Below are 11,278 nucleotides of genomic sequence, written 5' to 3'. Positions count from 1 at the left end.
GAGAGGAGCACTTTCGACAATTACTCGTAACATAATGTGTTAATAGTTAAGAAAAGGAAATAATTCTGGCGTCGTTTTATGAAATGATCGTGTAAAGTATTAGTATAGAACGTTCTTTAATACAATACATCGGCAAATTTTCGAATATAGTCTGTCAGTTCAAGTTGAAATCGCAAAATCTGGCGAATCGAAACGATTTTATTCGTCTCCCAGCTCTAGATGTGTTAACAATTGTTTTTCATTGCCGTTTTGATTTCCGTGGGCGAGGAAATCGGTCGTAATGGTTATTTTCTATTCTGCTCATTGAGCGAAGTGCTGCAAGCAAATCCACCATTGTACAAAATTTTTAGATTACTACTTTTTTCACTGTTTATCTCCCAGGTGACGCTTCGTTTCAGCAGTAGAACAGACGGAAACTGCGATTTAGTGACTTGGATCACAATGAACCATCATAAATATCTCAATCGTATGGTAAAAAGGTCGATAATGTGATAGCGAGTGTATTCAACTCACCTGAGAATGATGACTTAATTGACAGATCCTAGATGAAAGATACTGATCACTTCGTGAAAGTAGCAAAAGTTAATTTTCACCCATGAATCTGGGAAAGTGGTGGAGTGAGTACCATACTGCTTGCTTCTCGTTGGCGACCTCCTGAATAGCTGATTTCAGGTCAGCATTGATTTCTGGGTGATTGCTATGCACCTTGTCTTTAATACAACCCCACAAAAAGGAGTCGCATGTTTTCAGATCCGCAGAATACGGCGGCCAATCGAGGCCCATGCGCGTGGCCTCTGGGTAACCGAGCCAGAATGCGGCCCACAAATCGCTCTTCTCCAGCACATCACTGTCCTGCTTCGATGGAGTCGAGCTCCGTCGTGCATGAATCACACCTTATCGAAATCAGGGTGTCTTTGGACAATGAGGATGAAATCATCTTTCAATACCTTCACGTACCGTTCGGAAGTCACCGTGCCATCGAGGAATATCGCGCCGATTATTCCATGACTGGACACTGCACACTACACAGTCACCACTTGAGGGTGAAGAGACTTCTCTATCGCGAAATGCAATTTCTCAGTCCCCGAAAATGCACCACTTTTTCTTATTGACGAGCCGATCCAAATGAAAGCGGGGTTCGTTGCTAAACCAAACAACAGTGTGCATACTAATTCCCATAATGCCCCGCGGCAAACCGTGCAGTTTGGACGTCCTAGCGCAAACCGTTCAGAAGCTATGACGATTTTATTTCATATAGACCAATAACTGCCACCATAAATATGCCAGTGCGTTAGCGAAAGACTTCTCAAACAAAATCACTCCCAGCTTTGACAATGCCACCCCTCGTGCTGGTGAAACGTCACAAAAATCCACAAACGAACGTCGGTCGAAAAATGCTAGACAGAAGCCAGTAGGCAATTGTCACACCTCAAACAGAAAGGAAATCTGGCCCAATGCGATCACACGCGAAGTTGCTCATGTAAAGAACATCCGGGCCTCTCCTCTGAAGTCCCAGCATTCCCAGATCGTTTATGATAAACAGTGCTATCGCAGCAGACTTCGCTACTTTTAAATATCAATTCGCTAAGCCTAATTCCTTTATCTAAATCTTCGTGCTTCAATTAGAGATAGCAGTCTGATTTATGACTCCAGTCAGCTGATGGGAAAAAGCCAAACAAAAGTTAGGAAATACTCGTTGTTGGCAGCGCAAGATTGCGTGGTAGCAGCAGAGCTGAAAGATCGATGTTGCTTTGCAGGGCACGTCTCATATTCATTTCAAGATTTAATTATCTGTAGATGTGGTACGCTGTGTTGTGGAAGAGGTTGCATTACAGGGAAGACGACCACTATGAACGATTTTAACAGAATAGTACATTCAAAAAAATGTAGGAAGTATAGGAGGAAATGAAAAATTAAGAAAAATAAATCCACAGGCTTCCATAGCAACAGACACTAAGAAGATTAAAGACAATATATTCTCTGTTATTTTTTCATTGTGTTTTTATCTGAAAACAGCTGAAACTCCAGTCTTACTCTTGGTACCTTGCCTGTTTGCACCGAAATCATAAAGTGATGCTGTTGCATAACTTCGATTAACTACAGTTGATTCAAACATGATTTACAGAGATGGAATGTTATTTACATTTCCTATTCTAATCTCGTTTTTTAATTTATTTTTCAAACCTATAATCGGGGATGAAAACGACAGTGGTGTTACTAATACGGTGATAGTATTGATCGGCAGCCATCGCTGCGGCCTCGAATGCGTACTGCATGATCAGTAAAAGAATCTGTTTTCTTTCGAGGGATTGGGTTTTGAAGTCCGATCCATTTAAAGAAGTATCGCTGCTCTACGTTAATACTAACATTGAAATACTTAGGCTTCATTACTTTTTGCAGTCACTCATCACTTAATTAGTAGAGAAAGCCAGACAGTTGGCTTTTAATTTTACTGCACACCATGAATAGATCACACAAGTAGAAGAGTTTTTCTGAATCAAACACCGTTCGCGAAGCATAGACTCACGTGAAACAATAGCATTTCTTGCAGCAGTCAGAAGGGCATTGGGAGGAAAGGGAAAGAAGAAGGTGCTTCTTTTTATTTCATTTAATATTTTGACATAATGCATTTGGGTGAAGTCCAAGATTACATCGAGCTACAGCCTGGCGTATTAGAGAGCATTGCGCTTGAAATACGAAGTCAATGTAGATTATAGTTATAGTGTAGTGTATTTGTTAACGCACATTGTATGAGCATGTTGTAAGCACATGGGTACGCCCAAAACTGTACTCGAGTCGGCATGCTCCGTTTTACGATGCAGTGACATACTACAGACCTGCCAAGAGAAAGAGAAAATGCAGCTTGGTTCAAATGGCTCTGAGCACTATGGGACTCAACTGCTGTGGTCATCAGTCCCCTAGAACTTAGAACTACTTAAACCTAACGACATCACACACATCCATGCCCGAGGCAGGATTCGAACCTGCGGCCGTAGCAGTCGCACGGTTCGGGACTGCGCGCCTAGAACCGCGAGACCACCGCGGCCGGCAAAATACAGCGAAACTGCTTTTAGTTATATGTTCAGTTTCATCAATATGTTTAGCGGTAATGTGTTAAAATTTTATATTTGATACGAAAATCGTAGGACGTCGCACCCTCCTTTCCATTACTTGTTCCTTTGAGCACAGCCTGTGGCATAATTTTATTTAGACACGAACATCAAAAAATATCCCTGATGAGTGCTTCCACTAGGCCCATCATTTTATTTTGTATAGACAAGAGTTTCAACTGAAATATAGAAATATCTCCAACAATTACTTGAAATATATAAATATCTCCAACAAGTACCTCGGTTTCAGGAGTCCGAGGTTAGTGGTAGTATGCCCGCCGTAACAGTTTAAGAGGTTGAATTACGCGTTTATACAGCTGTGAAAACTGCTCTGTGGCAAGCAAAAAACTGTAACATAAGTAACCAACAAGAAGGAAAACGTGTTGGTGCAAGTAGGTTAAACGATGGAGACATATTTCTTTTGAACACGTCGTGGAATCTAACATCAGATTTATTGCACATATTTATAACGGGCGATTTAAGGTCTCATTTGGGTGTTACCTAAAACGTTCGGATTCATTGGCAGATATGAGCTGTAAGGCGTGGATCAGTTGTTGTGCGAAAAGTACGGACAGAACAATTGCCACCTTTTCGTTTGTCGGTCAGCGCTGTGCTGTAGCACCGTTGTTTTAAAACGAGTGATTCTGCAAGAAGCGACACGCCCTGCCTCTCGAACGGCTGCTCCCGCACTGAGGTAGGAGCTGTCAGGCAGGCAGCGACACGACTCTACCCCCACCACCCGCCCCGCCTGCCCCTACCTTCCCCTCACCAACCGTCAGCGCATCAGCTGTGCCTCCCCACCGCCGCTCGCTCTTTGTCCGTCTCTCTCACGCGCACGGCGTCAGACGAGGACGGAGCGCCTAGCAACAGCGGCGTTGTCGGCTCGGCCCGGACCGGTAGATGCAGAAACGGCCACCCCTCCGCTCCCCTCTCCGGATAGCCGGGTCCAACTCCCACCGCGTGGGGGAGCTGAGCTCACTCGGACACTTCGACCCCAATTGAGCACCGCTGTTCATCGCTAGCTAGCTCGCGAAAGCATTAACGACGGCACGAATCGATGCTCCATTGTTCGGCGTACTGGGCGGAACCGTAGGTGAGCGAGAGGTCGCAGCGAATCGAAAAGCCGCACGCACCGCGGCAGCCTCGCTGTCAGGGAGCTGCTTGGTACTTGCGAGCACTTTTTGCCGGTCCTGGACGCGAGCAGCGGTGTATGTTGCGCGGTAACGAGAGAAACGACAGAGTGGCGACAGTGCTCATCAAACGTGTGGATAAATATCTCAGTCTCCAACGGAGTAAAAAGATGAAAAACTGTGTGGCTTGTCAGGATTGAATTCAAACGACCAAGCTATTCCCACCATCATTACTTTACCACTATTAGAGCCCTCTTGACTATATGTTTCCAAATGATGTTTCAAAAGAACTCTCCCATTTTTGTATATTTGTTACACAATCCATCACCATGTACTAATATTTCTCATGCAGTACATATTATCTACTGAAGCATTTTGACCGTTAGATATACAAACATCATGATGAAGCAGTTGTCAAAAAATAAATCTAAGCCAAGTGGGCCTATACCTGATGCAATCAGTGACTGCCTTTCGTCTTTCCCTTCATCCCCCCCTCCCCCCCTTCCCCCCCTCACTCCAAGCCGTGCAGTTGTGTTATTAAAAGCCTCGCCAGCTTCAGAAAACAGTATTAAAGTGAATTTCTTTTCAGTCTTCATATAAGTCTGTTTTACACCAGACAAATACAGTAGGTAAACTGAGGTACCATACTATACTCATTAAGAAACAAATCTTTTGCTTGGAGCACCCTACTTGTTTTAAGACTTTCTTCAGCGAGCAGAGGAAATCAATGACTTTTTCAGCAACCTCCTGTTAGATGGTACATTCGTACCGTGTGGATATATTTCCTTTGGAATTTTTAAATAAGCAGATGGGATTTTTCTGTAAATGCTGAAACATAGGGACAGAAATGTAGAAAGACAAGTGGAAAATCAGCTTACAGTTAAGAGATATCGTTACTCTTGACCAGCAAGAAACGATCCACTGTTCTGTAATTTTCTTTTCACATATGCCTCATGCGTTTAAATGAAATGAAACACATTGGTAATATCAGCACGTTTCATCACTGTTACACTTAACTCGTCTTCTGTCACTCGGTATACCACACAGAAAACGAAGTTTTTCTCTTTCGAAATTATTATTACTTTTTCATTAAAGTCTATTCCAATTGTTTGTCAGTTAGCCGGCCGGAGTGGCCGAGCGGTTCTAGGCGCTATAGTCCGGAACTACGAGACCGCTACAGTCGCAGGTTCGAATCCTGCCTCGGCCATGGATGTGTGTGATGTCCTTAGGTTAGTTCGGTTTAAGTAGTTCCAAGTTATAGGGGACTGATGACCTTAGCAATTAAGTCCCATAGTGCTCAGACCCATTTGAACCTTTTTTTTTTTGTCAGTTAAATTTTCGTTGAGGAAGATTTGTCTACTCTTTCTGCTGGAATGCTATACAACTTCCCTTTACTTATTGGTAACTAGCTTTGTTTCAGATATGTGAAGGAAGAACCACTGGGGAATCATGTACAGTTCCGCAAGTGTATTATCATTACTCTGTAGGTTTCATATATTAGATTGAACTCTCCATAGTGCAACACACAAACTCGCAAAAAGAAGTTTTTCTGTTTATTATTACGAAAGATTTAAACGTGAATTAACTGTACCTCTTGTGTATCAGTTTCAGTTTCTTTGACGAAGATCGCTCTATACTGTCTACAGAAATTTTAAGACTCCTGAACTGTGATTACTAGCAACAATAGGCGAGTACTGTTTCTCTGTCATAAAATGAGAACTGGAGAATCAAATGTAGAAGTACTCCAAATATATGAATTAGTAGCATTCATTTGATAAATTTAATCAAGATTTTATGCATGAGAAACATTAAAATTCAGAACAGTCTCTCAGAAAATGCAACTTTTTCAGATATTCTGGCATCTTTACAAATCTGTTGCTATTTTTTCAACTACGCACACATTGACTAAACATTATTTCATACCACATCTTTTAAACAATAAAACTGTTTACTTTCTTAGAAACTGTCATAAAATTCAAATAGCTTCTTTATTTAAGATACAACTCTTTCTCTCTATATGTAATTGTCACACTAGCTTTATAGAAGTTTCTCCAACTCTTGCAAGAAATTAAAATCACCAGGAAAGTAAGGGACAGGAATGGAAAAGGAAATGCAAGTAAATAACCAACACAACAGTTGCAATAAAGAAAAATATTTAATATTTTTCAAATATGAAGTGGCATCATAGTATAAAATCATATTCCACTGGAGTCTATTTTAACAAACTCTTCTATACATGAAAGACTACAATCACTAAAAAGATCTTACAAAATAAAATGCATGATGATGAGAAAATGTATATGGTATTGTGAAAAAATACAAACAAATACTGTTCAAAAATGATGACAAAGTACATGAACAATGAACTGATTCTATGAGCTGAAAGCTTTGTACATTATAGGTTGGAGGTCCCCCAGTATCCAGTCAAGTAATCAGTTATTGAAAAATCACAATTTTGACAACAGCTCCAAAACAATTTGACAAATGCTAACGCATGAAAAATCACCAAGAATTTCTGATCACTTTTTCTTATCATCATAATCACAAAAATATCTCACCGGCAAACACTGTATATAAGAGAACATATCACATCGTTTAGCTTTAAAATATAAAATTTATCTGCATGGATAAATATATATCTTTAATATAAATCATTTATGTGACTTTTTTAACTGCCAACTTTTCCTTGCTTCCAAATATACAAAATGTTTAAATCAGATACCTCTCATTTCACAGTCCTTTGAGCTCAAATGAGCAAAAGATAAATGAAGCAAACATGAATATATACAAACAAATCACAACAAATTAATTTTGAAAATAAATACATCCAACTAGATAAAGATCTGTCACAAATGAGTATGTATCTTAAACATTTCATATACATAAACAAATCTGAAAAATGAACAAAATAATGGAAGACAAGGATAGTTAAAGCAAGTTTATCTTACTGTTATCATTTCATTTACTGATACAGTAAACGTAATGAGCAGCAAATAAATTGAAAGGCAATTGATGTCAGTGCCACACACCAAAAACCACTTTGCACTACCAAACAATCAGATCACATTATGAGGAAAAATTGCTTTTTTTTTTTTAGTGTGATGAAGGGTTCTATATCAGTACATCAGAAACTGTTTAGTTAAAATATGGTGCTGTAGAATACAGAAAAATTCTAGAACATCTATACTTGAAAATTTTTGAACATTACTTTAAAACTATGTCTATGTTTAATTATAGGTATTTGTTCATCACACTTTAATCACATGCAGATATTGCTGTGGCTATCAAGAGTTTCGACACCACAATGACACAGTACATCACAATCTCCCTTATTTAATTCGTCACCAGTAAGTACTGCAGGTACACTAGTATTTGTAATCGTATTAATCACCCAGTTTCTTAAAAGTTACATTACATCTTGACCATTAGTAACAGCTATAAAAATTACTACTAATGCAGATCTTTTGAAAATAGCACTATGCATTATAAGAAAGACAATTCTCATAAACTGGACACTAAATTCTGGCCAGCCCTACCCAATAAAGCTTTATCACCTACTCGCAATGGAATTAACTGGGTGAGTGTTATCTGGTGGGATCCTCCCAGCATTAGTAATTTGTGGCCCTGAGTGGGGGAGAAATCAGTCTTTGCTCTCATCTTGTATATATGATCACACTCCCCTACTCTGAGTAGGAACGGAAGAGTTTCTTCTTGGTGAGTGTGAAGTCCCGGCTGATCATTATTGTGCCACGCCGCGCAAGATTCCTGAAAAAACACAAAAAGCAACACCAATTTAGTTTACAGCCCACAAACAAGAAGCGACAGATGTACAGTATTTGTATGACAAGAAACAGTGGACATCACAGCAAGTAGATGGTACTCACTTGAGAAACTGTGGCAGTATTGAATGCCAGGAACTGCAGTCTTGTTTGAGAGTCAAGAAGAGCTCGAACGTCGAAACAGTGCTGGGGTCGCATTTCACTGTTCCAATTCGCCTGCATTCTTGGTCCGTCTCGAAATTAATGAAAAGTGTGCAGCCTCTGTAAAGAATAAGAGACATGGTCCATTAGTTTAATACTCACAGATCAAATAAACAAATATGATGACACTGTTATTGGATAATTGTGAAGACTAACTTTTCATTAAAACTGGAAATACAGAGTACTTCTGAGTGCAATGATTGCTGACGGCATCAAAGATAATAAATGTTACCAACACTGAAGTAAATTATAATAATACAATAATGACAACATGACGAGCTGCACAGAAGCAACTTCTTTTTTTGATGAACGTTTTGTTATTTGGCGAGTGATAAACTAGAAATTTTCAAAAGTGTGCCAATAAGCATCGTCAACAGATACACGCAAATTCTTTAACGCGCGCCGGTTGTCGGCTGGTCTGCGACGCTCGTCAAGTGTCACGACAGTCGATTGTCTGCCGCTGGCCAGAGATCGTAACTGTTGCTCACCTGAGTCCGCAAGGCTCGCTGTCGGCCTGGTGCAGGACGCAGCGCGCGACGCGGGGCAGCAGATCGGCGGGCAGCAGAACTTCGCTGCGGGACAGCTGAGCGGTCTTGGCCGCCCGCAGTTCGGCCTCTAGCCGCCGGGCCAGAGCACGTACGGCCTCCGCGCCTTCCTCGTCGTCGTCGCCGTGCGATTGCGACCACCACTCGTCGTCCGCGTAGTCGGGGCTACTCCTCTCCTCTCCTGCACAGAAGCAAAAAACAACTCATGCATCATCTGTAGGTAACGACATCACTACCCAAGCTAACAAAATTCGTAAAAAAGAAAATTATTGCAAAATGCATATTTCACTTTCAACGAAAAATATCCAACCTTCGTAAAAAAACATAACAAATTTCATCAACACGAAACGTGTAAAATGCAAACAGAGCACACAACTTTTCTTCCTTTTTTCCATACACTATAAAAAGTATTTTTCACAAGCAAAAAAGTGATAAAAAGTAATTTGATAATGGATCTCATAAACCGAAGCTATTCAAAATTAGCACCATGAATGTTGCTGATTTAACCTCGAAATGAACAATGTAGCTTTTCAAAGATGTTACTCTACAAGCGTATTTACTTCGAACTAATGCAAAAAGTTGTACATTGAGTGCAACACACTTTTTTTTTGTAAACCTCTACCCAACCACATTTAATACACTTTTCTTGCAATTTAGGCTCAGTTTTATAAAATTCTACGAAGCTGTACAAACAGGAGAAAACGATTTTCTAATGGCAAACGAATCACTGCAAAATAAAATAAGATCGAACATTCCTGACGTACCTCTGATTCCTGAGAATTTGCCGGTAACCGAACACGTGAGTACTTCCATTTCGGCCAGCTTGCGTGCCCGTTCGAACAGCCTGCGAAACCGTCAACCGCCGGGTCCCTTTCGAAGTTTCGAAAAGATGCAGCTTTCCGGCTACGGAGCTGTCCGCAAAACAGCTAGCACCCTCCGTTTCACGAGCGACGGCACCGACTGAAGCTTCTCTGCTCAGCTGGCGGAGTTTTCAAGTAAGAGCGGCCAACTTCCCCCACCACTGCAGCGCCCCTCCCACCACGCTACGTAACCGGCTTGGCAACAGGCCTACGTGACCGGCGTCGGGTGGCCTCGGAAATCTCCGCCGCGCTTCGCCTGCCGCCTGTCAGGGAGGGGGAAACTCAAACCGGCCGGCTTTTTGCTTCTTTGTTCCAAATAAATTCGATTTGAATCGACGCCGTTAATATTTTTTTAACGTAAGGCCAGAAGCAAATTTACAACCGCAACAGCTTCGCGAGAATTAGAAGTACGACTGACGGAAACGATTATCAGAAAGTATTTACATTTTCCTGTGAATTTCATAAGACAGTTCCGTGCCGCATCGCTGTCAAAGCTGCCTAAGGTTAACTTCCGATGGTCGGTATATGACAATTGCAACATCGCGTTAAACAGAAATACTATACTCGGATTTTTCCTTAATGCAAAAGTAACTCGTAATATCATGTAATAGTTTGTCAAATGACAAAACGAATTGAAGCGAATTAAGTTTGGAGTGCATGACTATATGTTACAGAATTTTTATGAGGACGCACTGTTTACTTAACCTGTGTCAATTTACAGGGCAGAACAGGAGAAGAACTGAATAAGTAGAGGAACAATTTTTCCAATAAGTTTCCAGTTCTAAGGATGATTTCGATCTACGCTAAAAAAAAAAAAAAAAAAAAAAAACAACCCAGTTGCTACAAATGGTGTGGTTCAAGGCGCTCAAAACCGTGGAAAGGGCACGAGAAAATAACAAAACTATACACTCTGAAACCGAGAACTTTCGTTATTTTAAAATTGACGACAGTCGCCTAACGGCAAAACTTGCAAGGGTTTTAGGGAGAATCAGTGAGCTGATTAGCATTCTCGCGATTACTTTTTTCTGTGCAGCATCGAAACGCTTTTGCTAGGAAGTGACATGAAGGAAGACATGGGTTGCACATATCGGGGCTGAATTGTTTATCGGAGCGGTAAGATGAGGAAGATAAGGAAACGGTAGTCACTCGGTATCGGCTTGTCACTGCTGTCAGTCCGGCGTTGCTGAAATAGACCTACCTGTGTAGTTGGAGAAGTCAACAGTGACTGGGCAGGGTAGAACCTCCATCGTGACAGGACTTGGAGAGCTGACAAGCGAGAAAGAGCCGGCCGGCTTCTTCTGCCTTGTCTTTCAGTCTTGATTCTGCCTGTGCCTCTGCTAATGACAGCAGCAGCAGCAGCAGCAGCAGTGCCTGCAACGGCCGAGCTGTTACCCCAAAGCAGCTGACGACCACCCCCGAGCAACTGACGCCGGTCCGGCTCAGCTGTTCGCATCATATGGAGCCATCCCCTCCACCGACGCGGCGGCCGCTCGGCAAACTCCGCTGCCGCTCGGCTCCGCGCGATCGTTGCCAGAGGCGAAGGGTGCCAGGGGAGGGGACGTGCATCAATCTATACAACTGTGGGTTCTCGGGCATGTTTTAGCTTCGCCTTTGTGTATGTGTACGTGTGTGTGAGTGTGTGTGTGTGTGTGT

The 11,278-nt window shown here is 41.7% G+C and overlaps 1 protein-coding gene across 2 annotated transcripts; it reads right to left on the bottom strand.

The window, feature by feature from the left end:
* Window positions 1–6,376: 6,376 nt before the first annotated feature.
* LOC124776764 (protein charybde-like) lies at window positions 6,377–11,064 on the bottom strand. Of its 2 annotated transcripts, none has more exons than XM_047251902.1 (4): window positions 10,824–11,064; window positions 8,709–8,946; window positions 8,125–8,280; window positions 6,377–8,005 (listed from the first exon to the last, which is right to left on the bottom strand). In XM_047251902.1, exons 1-4 carry the CDS (start codon window positions 10,870–10,872, stop codon window positions 7,921–7,923), a joined length of 528 nt encoding a protein of 175 aa, XP_047107858.1. In that variant the 5' UTR covers window positions 10,873–11,064; the 3' UTR covers window positions 6,377–7,920. The 2 variants fall into 2 exon arrangements, with proteins under 2 accessions (XP_047107858.1, XP_047107859.1); XM_047251903.1 differs by lacking the exon at window positions 10,824–11,064 and adding an exon at window positions 9,530–10,171.
* Between the last annotated feature and the right edge of the window lie 214 nt (window positions 11,065–11,278).

This window comes from Schistocerca piceifrons, chromosome 2, assembly GCF_021461385.2.
Source record: "Schistocerca piceifrons isolate TAMUIC-IGC-003096 chromosome 2, iqSchPice1.1, whole genome shotgun sequence".
NCBI lineage: Eukaryota > Metazoa > Arthropoda > Insecta > Orthoptera > Acrididae > Schistocerca > Schistocerca piceifrons.
Note: the sequence above shows the minus strand (reverse complement) of the source record. Positions and strands in the feature narration are given on the sequence as shown.

Coding starts and splice junctions, on each gene's coding strand:
- LOC124776764 (XM_047251902.1), bottom strand. CDS start 10,872: ATGGAGGTTCTACCCTGCCCAGTCACTGTTGACTTCTCCAACTACACA. Junction 8,947..10,823: donor TGACTTCTCCAACTACACAG/GTAGGTCTATTT, acceptor GCTTCTGTGCAG/GAGAGGAGAGGAGTAGCCCC. Junction 8,281..8,708: donor AGCGAGCCTTGCGGACTCAG/GTGAGCAACAGT, acceptor TATTCTTTACAG/AGGCTGCACACTTTTCATTA.